Source organism: Eublepharis macularius, chromosome 11, assembly GCF_028583425.1.
Source record: "Eublepharis macularius isolate TG4126 chromosome 11, MPM_Emac_v1.0, whole genome shotgun sequence".
NCBI classification, from domain to species: domain Eukaryota; kingdom Metazoa; phylum Chordata; class Lepidosauria; order Squamata; family Eublepharidae; genus Eublepharis; species Eublepharis macularius.
The window spans coordinates 59,191,999-59,212,803 of record NC_072800.1 but is presented as its reverse complement, the minus strand read 5'-3'; the positions used below and the strand labels follow the sequence as shown (position 1 = coordinate 59,212,803).

Below are 20,805 nucleotides of genomic sequence, written 5' to 3'. Positions count from 1 at the left end.
CCCCAACCTTTCTTCATAGGGGAAGTGTTCCATCCCTTTAATAATTCTAGTTGCCCTTTTCTGCACTTTTTCCAGTGCTATAATATCTTTTTTGAGGTGTGGTGACCAGAATTGTACACAGTATTCCAAATGAGGCTGTACCACTGATTTATACAGGGGCATTATGATACTAGCTGATTTGTTTTCAATTCCCTTCCTAATAATCCCGAGCATAGCATTGGTCTTTTTATTGCTGTTGCACACTGTATCACATTTTCAGTGAGTTATCCACTACGACTCCAAGATGTCTCTCTTGGTCAGTCTCCGCCAGTTTATCCTCACCCTCATCAGAATCTGAAGGAAGCGGCGATCGCATTCCAAGTCATGGGATGATATAGACAGTGTTGCAGAAGCCTGGTATGGAGCTGGTAGGGTTGACAGTGTCGGAACCGGATGAGTTGGAGCTGAGGGAAGCACAGGAGTGGATTGCAGCCATGACAAGAAGTCTTGCCAGTTTGGAGCCTGATAATAGGCTATACCTACAGGCCATGATGAGGATGAGCTTGATGCCTGGTTCCAGTTGCCTTATTGTTGGGGCTGAGTCGGTTCCAAATGGGGTGTGTTGGTTGGAACCATGGTGGTAGGGAACAGATCTGGTATCGGTTCCAGTGAAAAATGTTGTTGAAAGCCTCCCGTTGGGCTTTCTTCCTCCCGGTGTAGTAAAGGAGTGGGTAGAGGAGATGGGATCAGTGGTTCTCGGAGAATGTCTTCCTCTGTGATGAGAGAAGGAGTGAAGGATGTGGACTGATGACGATGACAATGTGAAGAGGTCGAGGCTGGGTGTTTAGGATGTTTAGTTTTTGCCTTAGCCTTTTTTGCTGGCGGTTCCGATGCGCACGTTCCCCTTGTTCTGGGGAGTGATGTTTCTTAGGATCCAACGCTGTGAGTTCCCTTTGATCTGGAGAACGTTATTTCTTAGGATCTGATTTTGGTTTCGGAGGCTTGGTTGGAACTGAAGTCTTGTCTGTTGGTGCAGTTGTTGGAACCGAAGGTCGGTTCTGAGTGCTCGCCCTCAGTGTGGAAGGGGTTTATTGGAAAACAGCTTCGGTTCCTGCTCGGCGGATGGTGTTGCAGCTGGCTTAGCAGAACCTGTGAGGGACATTTCCCAGAGCGCTGCTTTCAGGTGTGCAGCACAATTGTGCCTGGCCTTTGGGGTACAGCATTTGCAGTGCTGGCAAGCCCTGATGTTCTCTGCCTCAGCAAGGGCCATGATCATCCAAATGTGGCATTTTTGTGTTGCATTGGGAGCATTTTTTGAACAGGACTTTTTGAGACATATCTTCAGTGTAAGCAAGAGATGAAAAGAATACTCAGAGAAGAGTGAGAGAGAGCAAGAGAAAGAACCTTTCACAGTGGCGACAAGAAAGGAACTGAGGGAAGAGATAATGCTCCGCCCAGCAACTTGGCACTTGGCGGGAACAACCATGCATGAGTGTTGCTGTGTGAGAGCGCCCTCTACTGTCTGAGATATTTAAAATCTTTTCTGGTGGAGGGCCTGTGCCTGCGCAGTCCCAATGTGTGCCTGCACGAAGACCTAGACGAACAACAGTTAGAGGTAAGTGCAACACTGTTTTACCAATATCTGAAGGAAGTCTGTCTGGATTGTGGCAACTCATAGAAATGCTTGATTGATTTAGTTTGACTGAAGAATTAGTCCAAATTTCTATGAGAGTTAGGATGGTTAAATCTCATATACTTCAATGGAAGTAGGCAGGGCAACAGCACACAGAACAGCAGCCTTAGAAACTACTCTCCAATTAATCAGATCTGTGAAAAACAGCGGCCTGAGCAATTTCCTCATGCACTGCTGGGAACCTTGGCTGCCTGTGTGCTACATTATTCCATGCTGGTGAAAGTGTCCATTATAGTGAGTGCATCACAAAAGGTAGGCAGAGGGGGGAGGGGGAAATTCCCAGACAATCAAGATTCTTTGTGTGGTATAGAAGGATCAGTTTTTGTCAATCTTTTAGGCAACTCTGTCGAACATCAAGTCTAGAAAGTACCTTTCTAGCATGTTTTACAATATACTCTCTCCCCCCTGCCCCCCCCCATTGCAAGCAAAACTATTTCAAGATCAGGGATGTTCCACATGCTTATCCCCCATAGCCCATACAACACTGACATGGATGGAGAAGCAAGGAATTTTAGAATACTATGACAAGGAATGCCTTGGGGGCATCACAGTATTATTAGAAACACAAAGAATGTATTGATACATGATTTTAAAACTTTGTAAAATCCCATTAGAAAATTCCCTTTCTTTTGAATACTGTGGTGGAAATAGACTTCTAGGAACACCTAACTCTGCTTTTATCCTACTCCCACACTGCAGTGACAGGATTCACAGCCATGTTTACCTCCAAGAAAGAAATTCCACAACCTGAAGAAGGGTCATGGCTCAGTGATTGTGCGCTTAACTCACATGCCCAAAGGTCTTCAGGCAAGGCTCCCTAGTAGTAGTAGTTGAGGAAGATCTTCCTCTGTGTTGCAAAGCCACTGCCAGTCTGGATAGACAATACTGAGCTCGATGGACCAATGTAATGAGTTACTCTAAGGAGGCTTCATAACTTTTACTGACAACTGCACAACTCTTCTTTGACATTTATTTTGACATGCAACTTTATCTCTGCTCTGCTTCAACTTGAATATCATCCTCATCCTTCAAATATCTTCTCCCTCTAAAACATTCTGGTTCCTTCATTATTTCCTCAAATGGCCTATATTCCAAGCCCTTGATCAACATTCTTCTCCTCAAAATGTGAAGAGCCAATACTGACCCAGCTGGGGGCAATCCAGTACCCAAGGGAGCAACAATGGTTAATACTTTCTTCTGTGGAGGAGGCCTCTGCTAACATAATCCCCAATGACATTAGCCTCTTTTAGCAAGCAACAGCATTGTGTAGGTGGCATACATTAACATTTTATGATACCCTCCAATCACCACATTCTTGGTTGTACTAGAGAAATGGGGCCTATACTCTTCTCCTCTTTTGAATTTAGGCATTCTCTTCAAAATGCGCAGTACTTTACAGCTGTCTTTATAAACTTCAGCCTACACTACAGTCACAGCCCATGCAAGGAGTCACAAATGGAAAATATGTTGTTTATGATTTCAATAACTTATTTTCCGGTATGCCAAAAATTGTTCATCCTCTCAATGACCTGCCTCACAAAACTTTTCTACACCCACAGTATCAGTAAGGACCCTAGGCTGAAAGACTTGCCCAAAGCCAGTGGCTCAGCAGGGATTTAAATTCACGTTTCCCTGACCCAAAGCCAGCACACTACTCTTTGGAACACACTAGCTGGCGTGGTCAGCTATTTGCAGTAGCATTGTTTGTTCATGTAATACAACAGAGTTTCAAGAGAGTGCATTTTTCTTACAAGTTACCATTATCCCTGTTAAATAACTGAGAGAATATTATAAATACAAATAACCTCTCCTTGGCATGGCTGAAAGACCAACCGTGGCAACTTTTTTCCCCCAGAGTTGCCATTTATTGTAGTGTAATGACTTGCTTATAAAGTATGCTTACTCAGGCTTTTCATTTCAGAAAAATGGCATTTTCATTTTTGTCATCTACTGAATGTATGTCTAAAAGAACAGTATCTTGTACTTGCGTATGTTACTGCCCAACGCATGGTGCCAGCTAAACAGAAGAAGGCATCACTGTAGATGCTCCAGCATTGAACCAGGAATGTACAAGACCTATGTTCAAATCCCTTCTCAACAAGGCACAAGTCAGGAACCTTCTGTCTCAGTTCCTCATGTGAAACTGAGAATGGAAGCTAAGAGGTGTCCATCACTCTCTCAGAAGGCTGCTATAAAGCCAAAATCAATATAGTAGGGCTGTTTGCACATTCAAATATAAAAAGTTAGGCCTATGTGAATTCAGTAGTGTCTTTGGTGACATTATATCCTATAACAGAAGCTGTAACTCTATTAGAAAAAGTGTTTCACTTACCTTAACTGTTGTTCATCTAGGTCTTCTGTGCAGGCACACATGGGACTGCGCATGCGCAGGCCTGCCGATTCCAGAGGTTTTAATAGCTAAAAACCACTAGGGGGCGCCCTCGCCTCTCTGTGCACATGCGCAGCCATCTTCCCGCCAGAACAGCCCCAATAAGGTGGGGCACCCCGTCATATTCTCAGTCCTCACCGCCGTACTGCAAAATAAGTCCCAAGAGTGTTAGTGGGGAAGGAGGGAGGGTATGTGTGCCTGCACAGAAGATCTAGATGAACAACAGTTACGGTAAGTGAAACACTGTTTTTCATCGATGGTCTTCCTGTGCAGTCCCACATGGGAGATTAAAAAGCTTAAATACCTGGGTGGAGGCAGAAGAACCAGTCACAAGAATAACGACTACAAAACTGCTGTGCCAATTGCCATCTCCTTTCTGTCTAGGACATCCAATGCATAGTGTTTGACAAACGTGTCAGCTGAGGCCCACGTCGCTGCTCTGCAGTTGTCTTGGAGTGGAACTCCTTTCAGAAGAGCCGCTGACAATGCCAAGGACCTGGTAGAATGAGCGTGAACTCCTAGAGGGCAAGGTAGGTTAGCAGTCTCATAACACAACATAACTGTCTGGCCCACCCAGCGAACAAGGGTTTGAGGGGTCGCCCTCCTACCCCTCTTTTGGCCTGAAAAACGTACAAAGAGGTGAGAGTCCACTCTAAATGATTTGACTCGATCTAAGTAAAAAAGAAGCGCCTACAAACATCCAAGGAGTGCAGTGCTTTTTCTGCTTCCGACGCCTGTGTATGAAAAAACACCGGCAAGGATATCTCCTGAGAGAGATGGAAACTAGAGACTACCTTGGATAGAAACTCAATCTTAGTTCGTAAAACCACTTTTTCCGCATGGATCTTCAAAAAGGGAGGCTCACAGGACAAAGCAGCTAACTCCCCCACCCTCCTAGCCGAGGTAATGGCCACCAGAAAGGCTACTTTCATAGACAGAAGGCGCAACGGGCACGTGGCCAAAGGTTCAAAGGGCTTAGACATCAGTTTAGACAGTATTAAAGGCAATGACCATTGGGGAACAATAGGTCTAACTGGAGGAAAAAGGTTATTTAACCCCTTCAAAAATAACTTGGACATGTGATGAGAAAACACTGTCTTACGGTCCACACAGGGATGAAATGCAGAGACAGCTGCCAGATACACCTTTATAGAAGAGTTAGACAGTCCCTTCTGTTTTAAGCCCCAGAGTAATTCTAAAACCTCTGGTAAAGAGGATGCAAAGGGGTCCGTATCCCTTTCCCCACACCGAAGACTAAATTTTCCCCATTTAGTCTCCTAAGACTGCCGAGTAGACAATCGTCTCGCATTCTGTAGGACGTGGGTCACTTCAGAGGAACATCTCTGCCCCAATTGATCAGCCAGGCAGTCAGTTTGAGATTTTTATCCTGTGGTGGGACACCCTCCTCCAGGACAACAGGTCCGATTCCACCGGGAAGCTGTGTTTCTGAGTTTGTAACCTGAGTAGGGCATGGAACCACAGCGTGGCCAAAAGGGAGTTACCAGGATAATCAAGGGTCTGTCCACCTGAATCTTGCTGATCACCTTGGTTATGAGAGGAAACGGGGGAAACACATAGAAGGTGGCCTGACCACTCAAGTTGAAATGCGTCCCCAAGAGACCCGTGGCCTAGGCTGCCCCTGGAGCAGAATCTGGGAGTCTTGTGATTGTCCTCCGAGGCAGAAAGATTTACGTCGGGAAAACCCCACTCAGAGAAGACACAAATTAGGTAATTGTCTCAAATGGACCACTCGTGGCTGTCTCCTTGCAGCCTGCTCAAGTGGTCTGCCAAGGAATTGTCTACGCCAGGAATATGAACCACTTGCAACCACGTAGAGTGATCTGTGGCCCAATCCCAGATTCTCACTGCTTCATTGCACAGAGTCGCCAAAGCCGTGCCTCCGTTTGTTTATATAAAACATTGTCGTTGTATTGTCTGTGAGAATCTGGACGGTTCTGTTCTTCACGAGATCTGAAAAAGAAATCAGTGCATAGAACACAGCCCTCAGTTCTAGATTAATATGCTCTTGACTCTCAGAGTTATCCCATATACCATGCGCATATGAGCCTTTGCAATGGGCACCCCAGCCAAGATTAGAAGCGTCCGTTGTGACAGACACTTGTGGTTGCTACAGCCAAACTGAACCCCTTTGAAAAGATTTGTATCCACTAGCCACCAATATAGGGAGTGGAGGATACTTCTAGGGATGGTAAACCTCCTGCCTTGAGGGTCCCTATCAGGGAAATAAACAGAGGTAAACCAAAGTTGTAGGGAACGCCTATGTAACCTAGCCAACGGCACCACTGCAGTGGTAATGCCATACAGCCTAATAAGGTTTGGAAGAAATGAGCCAACTGAAAACAGCATCTCTTGAGTTGTCTGATAAGGGTCTTAATCTTAACTGCCCTCTCCTGGGGGAGGAATCCCATATTCTGGGTACCATCCAGAATGGTTCCAATGTATTGAATAACCAGGGAACGGGTAAGCTTGGACTTCTTCTGATTCACAAACAAGCCCAGCCGTAAGCAGGTGGCTAAATTGTCGAAGGCTTTCACGGCCGGAGAACGATGGTTGTTGTGGGTTTTCCGGGCTGTATTGCCGTGGTCTTGGCATTGTAGTTCCTGACGTTTCGCCAGCAGCTGTGGCTGGCACCTTCAGAGGTGTAGCACCAAAAGACAGAGATCTCTCAGTGTGACACTGTGAGATCTCTGTCTTTTGGTGCTACACCTCTGAAGATGCCAGCCACAGCTGCTGGCGAAACGTCAGGAACTACAATGCCAAGACCACGGCAATACAGCCCAGAAAACCCACAACAACCAGGTGGCTAAAGTCAATGACACTTGCCTAGCTATGTTGTTGGCTGCATGCCCAACCAGTAACCAATCATCCAGGCAGGGAAAAATACAGCACCCCTGGATTCTCAAGTAGGCCACAACCACTGCTATAACCTTGGTAAAGACCCGTGGGGGTGTGGACAACCCAAAGGGAAGGACCCTATACTGAAAAATACGGGTACCATAGAAAAAACAAAGCAACTTTTTATGTTCTGAGAAAATAGAAATATGAAAGTAGGCGTCTTTTAGGTCCATCACTGCAAACCACGTTAGTGGGTAATAGTGACAGGACCGCCTGTAAAGTGACCATCTTGAACTTATGAACTCTAATAAAGGCATTCAAACTACGGAGATCCAGGATAGGCCGAGAGCCCCATCTTTCTTCTCCACCAGAAATAATTTGGAGTAGAAACCCATTGAATCGGTCTGGTCAGTGACTTCTTCAATAGCCTCTTTCTCTAAAAGGGCAGAGAGCTCAGTGAGAACCTCTGACTGAGGTGCTTCAGAAGAAAACACAGGAAGTCGTAGGTAAGGCAACTGTAAAAATTCAGCTTTATAACCAACATTAACTATCTTTTGAACCCAAACATTGGTCGTAACAGAACACCATTCAGAAAAAAATTCACTCACTCTGACACCAAAATACGGGTCAGGGCCCTGTAATTGTCAGAATTGTTTAAGTGGCTGGAACTGGTCCTTGGCATGCTGCTGAGTCATGCCTTGTTCAGACTTCTGGCCTGGTCTTCTCCTAGAAAAGGAGGACTGCGGGCTCTGGTAAGGTCACTGGTTTCTATAAGCATACCCCTGGTAAGGTTGGAAACGCTGTTGCTGTTGTCGTCCTCTTGAAAAGGACCTGTAGTGGGAGTGTGCTGTGCCTTGCTGTTGGTGATGTGGAAGCACACCATAGGAACGAGCAGTGAGGCGATCCGTCTGCTTCTTCAACAGATATTCATCTGTCTTGTTGGAGAACAACGTGGAGCCTTCAAAAGGGAGATCTTCCACCCTGTTCCTTGTGTCCGTAGGGAGAGCTGTGGTCCTCAGCCACGTGTACCGGTGAAGGACAACCACTGACAACAAGGATCGCTCCGACATATCAGCCACATTGCGGCTGGCATTGACTTGATGGCAGGAAAGGCGAACTGCTTCTTCCTGAATGACCCTAAGGAACACCTTCTGGTCCTCCAGTAATCTAGGGATAAATGTGTCTACCTTATTCCACAGGAGAAGCTGATAGGCGGCCATCATTGCTGAATAATTAGTACTCTTCATGCCAAATGCTGAAGAGTCATAGAACTTGCGTCCCATTGCATCCAGGCGCCTACTCTTCTTATAGGACGAACCTTGCTTGGGTCTCGCTTTGATCTCCTCAGTCACTAAAGATGAAGGCGGGAGGTGAATCGAAAGGAAGGGACAGAGATCATCCTTCACCCTATAAAGGTTCTCAACCTTCCTATTTGTGGCCAGTGTAGAAGCCGGTTTTAAATTCAGGTCTTTTAGTAGCTTCACAAATCCCTCAATAACCGGGAAAGAGACAGTCGGAGTCGACATGGAATAGATATGTTGGAGAATCTTATCCATGAACTTCGGTTCTGTTGAGGTAACTTCAATCTCCAAGGCTTTCACCATCCTCTGGAGCAGCTCGCTGTATTCTCTGAAATCATCAGTGGGAGACGCATCCTCCATAGGTCCAATCTCACCAACAGGGAGTCAGACAGGGGAAGTCGCTGGACTGATGACAGTCGGCGCTAGCTTCCATGATGGTGTCCGACAAATGCGGGGTACACTCGGAGCCGGCACAGGAGTGTGTAGACGGAGATCTGGATTTCCTTCTGTTGGGGAATTCCAAGTAACGTGAGTAGTCTTCGTAGTGACGACGGGGTTCATCGTGCAGATAGGGGTCTCTTGAGTAACTCCTATAAGAACAGGGACTCACTCTGTGCCAAGAATGCCCACTGCGTTCCCGGGATGACCAAGATGACCCACAGGACAGCAATCTAGGACGCCCCGTTGGTGTAGGAGGTTTTTCCACCAGAATGACATCCTCCTCATGGCTGCTTCTACAGCATGGGACACTACGGGGAGATGGGTGATCCCCTGAGTCCCTCTGTCTTTTATTAGGGGGTTTGGAACCAGCATCCTCCAATGGGGGGATCGGAGCCGAAAGCACACTTTCCAAGATAGCTTTATCTTGCTTCGATGAATGGTGCTTCCTTTTCTTCTTGTCAGGATCGGAATGGATTGATCCCGGAACCGGGGTCAGAACCAAAGTAGTGCCCCCTTGTTGACATGGGATCTTCGGATTGGGTGCCTGCACAGGAGCCTCTTGACAATGGGCTCTAGGGGAGATGCAAACAGCTGTCAACATCAAGGGCATTCGACTCCACGGAGTCTTCGAGCCCAATGCTGCCAAATCTGACCCGGCAGGAGTCCGTTCTGAGATACTTTGGACCGAAGTTGAGGTTGAAGCCAGTGGAGGTCTAGGTTCCGAACGAGCTGGAGATGACTGAGAACATGGCGTTTTAGAGCCCGTAGAGGCAAGACCTTGTCAGGTAGTCAAACCGGGCAAGGCAGAACACGGTGCCTTAGCTGGTGGACCAGAAGCTTCCATTGCATGTTTCCAAAGGGAAGCTTGAAGTCTACCCGCCCACTCTGCTCTGGCCTTCGAAGTGAAGGCTCTACAATGCTTGCATGCTTGTGTATTGTGGGTCTCACCCAGACAGTAAAGGCAGCTGGAATGGCCATCCAATCTGGTCATTTTCCTGTCGCAAGATGCTTGACGCTTGAAAAGAGCTGTTTCCAACATTGTGGACGATGAAATCGAATGAGCAGAAAAACTACGAACCTCTCTCATCGGCAGCAAAAGAGGAACTAAGGGTATGATGGGGCGGGGGGCGCCCTGCCTTATCGGGGCTGTTCTGGTGGGAAGACGGCTGCGCATGCACGCAGAGAGGCGAGGGTGCCCCCTAGTGGTTTTTAGCTATTAAAACCTTCGGAATTGGCAGGCCTGCGTGTGCGCAGTCCCATGTAGGACTGCACAGGAAGACCGTCGATGAACCCTAGTTCAATCCCACTATTAAAAGAGAAAGAATGCTGTTAGTAAAGCTGGGAAAATCCTCTGAGGGAATCACTTCCAGTAAGGACAGATGGTAATAGGCAAAGACAGAATAGATCCAGATCCCCTTACCTTCCCAGCTGGGGGGGGGGGCAGAACGTGGCACTCATCTTTAGAAAGTCTTCTGGTACCAATGTGATGACATCACTTCCAGGAATGGCGTCATTGCACAGGCCGCAGGAGTGCTCCCATGCTTTGAACCAGGGTGATTCTTAAAAGAATTGGCCTGTTTTGGGCCCAAATTGGCCCAGCGCAAAGTGCAGCAGTCCCACAGCCTGCACAATGACATCACTCTGGGGAGTAACACTGTCACACCGCATTGAGAGTGTGCCCCGGGAGGCCCATTTCTGCAAACCTCCCCCTACTGACTAGCTGAGTGGTGGCAGAGGGTAAGTGGTAGCAGGGGGTGGCAGCTGGGAACGGGGGATCCCCACCCCCACTGGAGGACCGGCAACCCTAAGACAGAAATTTTCTCATTTAACGTAAGGACCACTGGGTTGGGGGGGGGGGGGAGAGGGACAGAGGAGACAACTTTCAGAGAACCTGATATTCTTTAAAAATCCTGTCCCTTTTTCTTTACTGTTTCTTATCTGATGAACAATTATTTGTTTTATTATCCAATGAACAATTTTCTATGCCATGTATCAGGAAGCCAAGTGATTTGTTTTGTTATGATTAGTGTTTAAATCAGGGCCATATAGGGGGTGGGCGTGGAATCTTTGTCTGTAGACCTGAGGTAGCTCGCAGCGGCCCTGACTAAATAGTTCCATGTCCCTTAACAATTTTTCCACCAAGGGTGAAGTCAGGGTGAGCCATTCTTCATCCCAAAATTGCCCTCCCTAGCTGCTTTCCCCTTCACTGGGAAAAAATAAGATTCTTAGATTTTCTCCCGAGAGAAGAATAGCCATTTGAGAGGTGTAATTTTGAGTGGAAAACTGGCACTCTTGACTGCTGCCTGTGTTTAAAAAGTCAGGAAACTTACATGAAACTCTGTGCAACATGCAATTTGGCCTTAAGATAGAGTCTAACAGGATAAGACAGCTCATTGGCAGAGCACACACTTTTGGTACAGCTGGCACCATCAAGAATGAAGGGAGCTATGCTGGCACAGAACAGTAGCTGAGATCTTGGAGTCGAGCTACCAGAGAATTCAGTATTTAGCTTGATGAACCTACAGTCTAGCTCAGTAGAAGGCAACCTCCTATATACAAATACTTAGCATTTATATAGCCCTTGAAGCACTGAAAGTGCTTCACATAGATCTCAGAGCCAAGCTATAAGTGACGAATGACACTTGCCTGGCAAGTGAACAGACTCACGTGTATTCCTCCCTGTTCACTTGCCACTCGCTTGTGCTCCACTTGATCAAGTGGAGTGCAAGTGGAGCGCAAGTGAACAGGGAGGAATACACGTGAGTTTGTTCACTTGCCAGGCAAGTGTCATTTGTCACTTGTAGCTTGGCTCTCAGTGAGGCTTATAATAAGCCTGTATAACAGGCCAGCATTCATTCATGCCAAAGGCGAGATCTGAATTTCAGAGTTCCTGGTTCACAGCTCAGTTTCTTAAGTCAATTTGCAATACTAGATTTCCTACAGTGGGATACCCTGTATCTTTAAAAATTCAGTACTTTCCATTTTATTAAACATTTAAACTAGAATGAGAAGCCAGTTGCGTCCCTGGTGACACATCTATGAAGCTAAAGTACATGGATTTCAGTCATTGAATTCCCACCAATGACATGCTCCCATCTTAGGTCCACCAGTCTTGACAAAGTCCCTTTAATAACAGCTTTCTTATTGCTACTGCAAGCTCTTCTATTTTCCTCTACCTGAAGAATGTCAGAGGAATAATTTTCTCATCAACAAATGACAAGCAAACCAGCCCACGTTAACACCCTGGAGGAGTTAAGAACCCTTCACACACGTCATCCCTTCACTCTAAAAATAATGAGGCAATTTTTTCCTTTCACCCTTTACGCCTCCCTCCCACAACCACCATCTGCCCAAGAAACAGCGGCAAGATGAACACACAGAATATCGGCAACAAGGAAGCTGGTCTGCATATGAAGCACTGGAGTAACTAGCAGTGCAAATTTATAGAGCAGATTCATTTTAAGTCTGGGTGCAGATGCAAGGATTTTGCAGCGCAAGAAGCACAATGATACATATGAAAAGTGAAAACAGTGGCTGGGGGCGGGGGTGGTGAAATAAAATATATACCTCTCATAATATGACTAATCTGGAGGAAAGGATTAACCTGGGAGCTATGCAGAAATACCACCTAAGGGGTTGGACCCAGACTACATTTTCTAGTTGCAGAATGGAATGTTTGTCCCCAACCCACCTCCCATCCAGTGCAGCTCTCTGATCACATAAATGCTGCTTCTGAGGGACAGGGCACGTAGAGGAATTACATGGGGGGTGGCTGCAGTGGGAAGGGAGAATTAGTGAAAAATGCCAGTATAGTCTGGATCCAATGCCAGACATACAGTAAGGCACATGTACCTGTCATACAATGCACAGTCCATGTGTACACTGCTTAGTATGAGGGAAATTCATAGTTCACAGCTACTGGGGAAAGGCACTAAACCACAAGCTATGTTGTATTGCTAAAAAGTTTATTTCATTGGCAATAAAACTATACCTTGAAGGGAGGACTGTAAATCATTCATATTTTGGTCTAAAAGCTGAGAAGGAAGAAAGCCTGAAGGTGATGATGATGATGTTGACTGATTGATCTCCATTTCTCCTCCAGAAGAATTAGTGGTTATGTCAGCAAGTGGATCCTCTCCGAAGACAGCTGTCCATTCCCTGCTGAATTCACCATCATCCAAAGAAGATGCATTGAGAATCTCATTCAGCAATAGAATATCGTCCTTATCAGGCTCCAAGAAGGTTGCATGTGGGTCCTTTGATGCTGCTGAAAAAACAGGAGCAGCCATGTAAAAGATCCAGTAAAGAACAGGTGAATATTTTAAAAAGATCCACCATTTAGATCCACCAGGGCAGATACAGGTATAATTAGTTCCATTTACGGAAAGCAGTTGATGTAGATAACCTTCTAAACGTTCCTTCAACTTTGCAATTTACTTTGGAATTCCATCTGGGCATTTATAATTTCTTTCTTCTTTGATTAACCTTTTCAGAGGCTGAGCAGACATCTTTGGCAGATTAAACAATACACCAGATACTTAAATAGAAGAATGTAAATTATTTTTTCTGTATTAATCTTTACTTGCTGTAATATGAGATGTCATTTAATACAGTCAACAAATAGAAGGCTTACAAGTGAGGGACACACACAAAAATCTGGTGAAGTTGCGCAATGGAGCCACTAGGCTGAGCTCAGTTGCATGGTGAGAAACTAGGACTGCCAGGTCCTCCAGAGCCCAAACTGGGGGACTGGAGGGGTTAGGGGTGCACACACTGTGCACGAGTCATTCTCAGCATGACAAGAAAGTGAACACTAAATTGGGGGCTGATTTTTATCCACTCAGCACCGCACAGAGGCCTTCCCTTCCTTGTTTCACAGGGAATGACGTCATTCCTGGCACGACTGCTCCACAGCACACAGGAGTAGGCTGAGGGGTTCCTGGGTCCATTCTCCGCACCTTTTCCCCTGCTAGGAGTGAGTGGTGAGTGGTGGCAGGGGGGGATGGAGGCTGGGAATGGGGGATCCCCCACCCCTACCAAGGGAATAGGATCTCTGTGGGAACCTGCAAGGATTTGCAGGAGGCACCTTACTTTCCTCTGTATTCCCTTCACCACACTATTTCCTTTTTGTCTCCTCCTGGCAGCCCCCATATCCTCCGCTTGCCCTGTCTTGATAAACTGAAATTTGATCCAAAGACTTCTGAAACCAGGAAGTCTTCAACTGCTTTCTGTGTGTATCGGGAGGGAATGTACAAGCCAGGTTAATGCCTATCACAGACAAATCTCCCTATGTTTGTGATACCTGAATGCATCCATTGTGTGCCTGTGCACTGGACAAACCGAGATAGCTGGTCAAGGAGAAGACATTGTGCTCAACCAATCATAGCTGTGCAAAAAGTGAAAGCATTTTCACTGAGCAAAATGACTAGTGTTTTCCACACAAAAACAGGCTTATGCATTTCCCCCATCACTTCTGTGGCTGCCCATACAGCACAGCAGCAACAGGACTTCCATCTACCCCAGTCCCCCAGCACTCTCCCCGCCATATGCCACCAGTTCTTTTTCCATTTTTAAAAAAAATCAGCAATTGAATATCATTATAGTCAGGGCTCATTTGGAGGGGGAACGTGCAGGAACAGTGTTCCTGTAGATCTGAAAAGAGGTCACGTGGGTTTTGGCCCTGCCTATGTGATTCCTTTTCCTCCCTGCTGCCTCCCCACTGCCCGTGTCTTTAGCAGCAGGCAGTGGCAGAGGCAGCAGCAGCTGCAGCACCTGGATTCCCTGGTAGGAACCTGGGGTAGGGGGTGGCAGCCATGTGGAGGGGGGTGCTGCACACGGATGGTGGCCACGTGGCCCGTCCTCCAGGCCTGAAAGCAGTGAGGGCTCTGCAGAGGGGGGGTAAGCTGCTTTGAATTCATTCTGCTGCTTTATTTTCATTCGTGACTTGTGAGTGAGTGAGTGAGTGAGCAAGTGAGTGAGTGCAAGCCGGGCTACAGGTGCTGGCTCTCCAAAGGAGGGTAAGCTGCTTTATTTTCATTCGTGACTTGTGAGTGAGTGCAAGATGGACTACTGGGGCTAGCTCTCCAAAGGAGGGTAAACTGCTTTAACTTCATTCTGCTTTATTTTCATGAGTGAGTGAGTGCAAGCTAGGCTACTGGGGCTGGCTCTCCAAAGGAGGGTAAGCTGCTTTAAATTCATTCTGCTTTATTTTCATGAGTGCGTGCGTGTGTGCAAGCAGGGCCACTGGGGCTGGCTCTCCAGAGGAGGGTAAGCTGCTTTGAGTTCATTCTGCTTCATTTTCAGGAAATACTTGGAGATTTTTGGGGAAAGGGGCCTGAGGGGTGGGTGTTGTCTTCTAACACACTTCCAGTGATGTCAGGGTGTGTGGCATATGCTAATGAGTTATGCTAATGAGTTATGCTAATGAGTTCCTGCAGTTCTTTTTCTACGAAATGACCCCTGATTATATCGATATAACCATCTATGTAACAGGTTCTCTGAATTCCAAATTTTCATTAAAAAATTAAATTTCTGGCCCCTTTCATTGTGAAGATATGCCTTTCCTTTTATATCTCACTTCCCAACAGCATTAAACCTAAGGCAAATAACGCTCCTACATCAGAAAGGGGCTGCTTTAATCACAAAGAATACTACCAGATGCATAATGAGTTGTTATTGATAGGACAGTATGACTGGAGATATCCTATGAGTCACTGAAGCCTACTACTTGTTTATCACTTTACTTATAACCACCGCCACCACTACACCAGTTCAAGACAAAATCTAAAACAAGACTGGATCCTCATGACCACTTCCTGAATGGTGGATGTTTTAGAACATCCTGTTATCATACCCCTCATGGCTCATGGAAATATGAAGAAACAAAGTGTGCAGTTATACACAGCTCTGTAGGTGGGAGGCAACAAGTAACCATCTCTCCCTTAGGGTAGTGTTACCACATGGAACATGCTAAGTAAGCCACCCTATGAGAAGATTCTACCCTGAAAATGTGAAAATTTTACCTTCCTCTGTTCTACACATCATGCTGGATGCAACAGCTGTTGATACTCCTTTAGATTTATTGACCAATTTTGTTTCCATTACTGCTAAGCTCCCCAACAAGTTCCCTGTTTGAACTCAACAGAGAATTGTCAGTTAAGATTATGGGGTTAAAATGGAACCTGCCAAAAATAACAAGGCATAAAAGTGCAACATGGCTCAGAAGGGATACCTTACAGGGCGAGGATCAGTTGCTTGAACTGCAAGTAAATAAACAACAATAAGCACAATCAAAAAAGAGAGAAATAGTGAAACAAAGAATTAGGCTCTAGATCAGGGGTGGCCAAACTTGCTTGATCCAAGAGCCACATAGAATAAACGTCAGATGTTTGAGAGCCGCAAGATATGATGCACAGAAGTGACTTCAGAGGAAGAGGTGGGTTTGAGGGAGTGCCCTGAAAGTGACATCACAGGAATGGGTGGAGTTTGGGTACAGTATGCAGGAAGTGACATCAGCAGAAGGGGGTGAAACTTGAGAAGTGCCATCACCTGACCTTTGACCTGGAAGTGACATCACAAAAGTGATGCCACATCCTTGCTAGGCACTACCCTCAGAGTCTTCTGGCTCCACCCCCAAAGTCACCAGGTATTTTCTGAGTTGGACCTGGCAACCCCAATGTTTTTATTGAAAATATGAAAGACATGGAAAGAAAGAAGGAGGGAAAGGGAGGGAAGGTATGAAAAGAAAGAAGGAAAGAGAGGGAGGGAAAGACATGGAAAGAAGGAAAGAGAGGAAAAGAAAGAAGGAAAGGGAGGAAGGGAGGGAAAGAAAGAAATCTGAAAGGGGGGATATTAAAATGCACATGTGGTGAGAGGAGAAGAAAAGAGAATAGAAAAGGCTTGGAAGGGAAACCAGGGAAGGAAGCACTGGGATTGCTTACCTTGGTACTCTTAAATGAAATACACAGTGAGGGTTTAGAAAGTGGGGAGGGGAAGAAAAGGGAGGGCTGAACATGAAAAGCAATCTGAAAAGAGGAGGATATTAAAATGCACGCATGCTGGGGGAAGAAAAGGCTTGTAAATGGGAGGAAAAAGAAGATCAAAAGGCGTAGTTGGCGGGGATATAAAAGTTGGGGGCAGCAACACAAAACCATGGATGGGTTCCCTCCTCCCAACTCCTGCAAAGGCACCCAGCCACCCACTCAACCCTCTCCCAGCACTTCCTCAAGGGAAGGGATTCCCCATCAACACATACCACAGTTATTTCTCTTTTTCTCTCTCTCTCCCTCCTGCTTGCTCTGAAAACAGATTGGACTCTCCTCCCCACTTTCTCATTCATGCACACACAGGGGAAGGAGAGATGGGCTTCCTCCTGTGTAAACCACTGCGCAAAAGATTCACGCTGCAATCTCTGATTAAACAGCTAGGGAGGGAAGCATTGTGATTGCTTGCCTTGCCCGCCCTCCTGCCAGCAGCCTCCTGGCCCAGCACCATGGCCACTTATGTTCAGAGAGGCATGGAGAGGGGCAGCTGGGTTGGGTTGCTGCCTTCCTCCTGCATCGCCTCGGCTGAGATGGCCAGTCAGCAAGCCCCACTGTGCACCTGTTCTGGGGGGAGGGGGCGCCTCATGGCTCTGTGTTGAAAAACTACAAATCAATTAAACATGGAGTCAATAGACACAGGTTTAAATCCAGAGACCCCGCCATTTGTTGTGCAGTCCTAGGTATGGGCGGGGGGGGGGGTCTCCATTAGGCTTCCTATCAGTCTTGCATCATGGTGAAGATCAAAGAAGTGCTAAAATGCACAATAAGATTTATTTAGTAAAGCTTCAGTTGGCTAGATATGCTCCTGGGAATTAAATTCTCCACCCATAAACAAAGCAGAAACCATAAACTCTTGTAAAGAGTTGGGCATATCAGAAACATCTAGATGAAAGAGCTTTTTGAAGCACAGGGGTCACTACAGTCACATCAGCAGGTCTTACTTTAAAGCAAGTGTTTTCTCCCTTAGAGAGGATCTTCCTTTTAAAGAACACAATGCAGAGCAAAGTGATTGGGGGTGTGAAGGAGGAGAGGTAGGGGACAGAGCTGACTTTTAAACAAACATATGAGTCAATGCCACATGGGAGAATCAAAATACCTATGCAGGATGGATAAAACCAACGCCGATAAAAGAAAGCAGCAGCTGAAACTTTTATCAAATATTTGGATGAAGGCTACAGACAATCTGAGCTTAGAACTGTTCATTTATGTTTTCTCTCTCCTCTGCAGTTACATGTTTGTCCAAAAAAAGGGCAGCAACATAAGAAGTCAACCTGCTGTATCAAAATGGCAGCCAAAGCTTTCATCTCAGCATATCAAACTTGGTAGAATTGGGTGGTTAATGTCACCTTCTACCTCTTGGGAACAGAATCTGTACTTAGCCATTCATCACAGTCAGCAAATCACAATATAGAACAGGCAAGCCATGCTTAGGCCCAATAAAAATATGTTACAGGCTGGCGGCGCCACTGGTATGTCTCCTCCTAACCCGTACCTGACCTGTCGGGCTCAAGCTAAAAGCAGCTGTACTAGAATGCTAGTTCTTCGACCTAGAAACTACACAGAATCTGTGACAACTGTAGCATTAACCACTGCCACTCTGTCTACCAGTAAAATGCCTCTCATTCTGACTCCTGCACTATCTCTCAGTGTGTTGCTGTATTAGGCAGGACTTGCTTTGCTTCCAGGAACTTAGAAGCCTATCAGAGGGTTGGTGAAGTGACAACAGATATTAAAAACATTGTTACAATGATAAGATTCCCACCATTCCTCTGCTATGCCATAATTCACATTTATCGCAACAGGAAAAACATCTGACATCGGTACAGCCAAAGAGAAAGCTATCCTTTCAGTAATTTTAACTACCTGTACTTCATGAAGATGCAATATATACAAATATGATACAAGCTATTTCTTATCCTAAAAGTGCAGTTGTATAGTCACTAAGAAGCTCTTAACAAAGTGGCTCTTCTCAGTAAGCTTCATGCTTGCTTATTTGCTTTGCAGTGGCTTTCCCCTTCCTTTCACTTGTGTTCTGTGTGAACTGCTTCCGCTCCTTTTTTCCAACAATAAATCTAGCTCTCACAATATTTAAGAAAGAGAGCAAACCAAAACATAACCTGTAACTACACTCTCCATGTAGATTTACTACATGTAAGCTATTCAAGCTATTGAGCTTTCATATCCATCAGTGACCTCTGATGTTTTTGCTACCTTAGCCAATGTGTGTCCATGTTGAATTTTCCTGGTTTTTTTTGCCTTTCTTGCCTACTGTCTTCAGAATTTCTATTGATCAGTTAGTACAAATCCATCTTTTTAAAACGTTACTGCACATGTGTACATATGCACAATTTTTCAAAAAAGGCATAATAACTAAAGATAACAATGGTGCCATAGGAGAGATCCACATCAAGCCACCAAGTTTGCTTACAAATATAGATGCATCAAACGTCATGAAAGGCAGAGCTGCCAGGCATCTAACAGGAACAGCAGCTAAAGCCTCTTTGACCACACTGTCCATCAGTGCCGGTCATTCCACACCCACCTAACAAAAAGACCAGCACTGATCAGGGTGTGCAGTTTTCACTTTCTTAGATTCTACACACAGTAGAATCTAATGTCGTTTTTTGTATTGTAGTTTTACTTACTAAAATCATCACAAATGTTTTAATTCTGTTTTTATAAGTGATATTACTCCCTTCTCTAAAAGGTGTTTTCATACACTTTCATACATCTCCTACTAGGAAATGACTTTAAACTCTGTGACATTCATTTGTGAAAAAAACAGGTTTCAATTGTTTGTGTATTTCTTTGGAAAAATAATCTTTTATCTCATGGATAACAAATGCGACTTCAGGAGACAGTCAAGCGAAGATCAATTCACAGTCACCAAAAGTAGTAACTTCACTACAGGCTTATTTCCTAGATTTCACATGGTGGTTATTTCTTATGACCAACTCATTTGGTAGCAGCTGGTACTATTTATCACAATAGTAGCCATTGCCACCTGTGCTGAGTATATTACATATTCAAAACAGGAAAGGAAAGGATGATGATGACATAACTTCAACATGTCAAAATGGTCTGTGGAAATCTGCCCTTGGATGCTGGCAACAACGGATGGACTGGTACACAAAACCTCACAATAAGATGCAACCCCCTCCCCACAAAAGGTAATTGCCAGGATGTGTACATTATGCAACACATAAATGCTTAGAAACACATATATTTGTAACAGACTATTGAAGAACAAGGCTACAATAATGATTGACATCAAGGACACTGACAAAGAGTAAATTCTTATTACCATCAGCAGGGGTACAAGAGCAGATACGTTTCCATACCAATGTCACATTGAAAGCCCGCAGACTGAGCTGAATTTTCTTTTATATCCCCTAATCACCCAAAGCAAAAATGATCATACTGGAAAAATAGTTAGCTTGTACAACAAAGATTAAATTATATTTGATGTCTGTTTGCAGAACCCAGTTAGACAAAGACATTACCTACCATTTCCCTCAGGTTTCAAGTCTAATAAGTCATCTATAGCCCCTAAAAATAAGGCAAAAAAATGGAAACAATTAATCTGTACATTTTGAAATTTGTAGTTACAATGCTGTCGTTCTCATGAATCTAGGTCACATACCTGAACTCTCTCTGTGGTTGAAGCTCTCCTCAAAAGTACTCAGGATATCCTTGGCATCTTCTGCTATAACCAAAATATTTACTAAGTAAAATTAAATTCAGTAGAGATCTCCTAGTTTCAGACATGGAATGCTCCTCAAAGTTTATCAAGTAGGATGATCTGGTAGGATTTCTTACATAAACTGAAGCTATCCTGGACTGTTGATTCATTTATTTACACGTTCCTAAAAACTTCAGCAAAGAAGTCTTCACTTTAGATTATCTTAATGTATCTAGGCTCTCCCCCATTTTGTAGACCATTGGCAGATACTGAGAGAAACCCTTGTTGTAGTTTGCAAGGGCATTTCCTGAATTCAATTCATTGCTTCCCCAAAAAACAAGTCAAGCCTAAAAATGAATTCTATGGTCATTTTATCAAAATGCTTGGATCCATACACATTCTGAGCTATGGGTCACCACTAG

General features: G+C 45.1%; 1 protein-coding gene across 8 annotated transcripts in view; it reads right to left on the bottom strand.

The window, feature by feature from the left end:
* Window positions 1–20,805, bottom strand: part of ICA1 (islet cell autoantigen 1) — a 100,297-nt gene that overhangs the window by 6,923 nt on the left and 72,569 nt on the right. For 5 of the 8 annotated variants that reach the window (XM_054991839.1, XM_054991840.1, XM_054991841.1 and 2 more), the window contains exons 11-13: window positions 20,345–20,407; window positions 20,209–20,250; window positions 12,651–12,926 (exon numbers count right to left, since the gene is read on the bottom strand). In XM_054991839.1, coding sequence (XP_054847814.1) covers window positions 12,651–12,926; window positions 20,209–20,250; window positions 20,345–20,407 — 381 coding nt within the window. The remainder of the gene's footprint in view (window positions 1–12,650; window positions 12,927–20,208; window positions 20,251–20,344; window positions 20,408–20,805) is intronic. The other 3 variants (XM_054991845.1, XM_054991846.1, XM_054991847.1) reach the window with 3 other exon arrangements.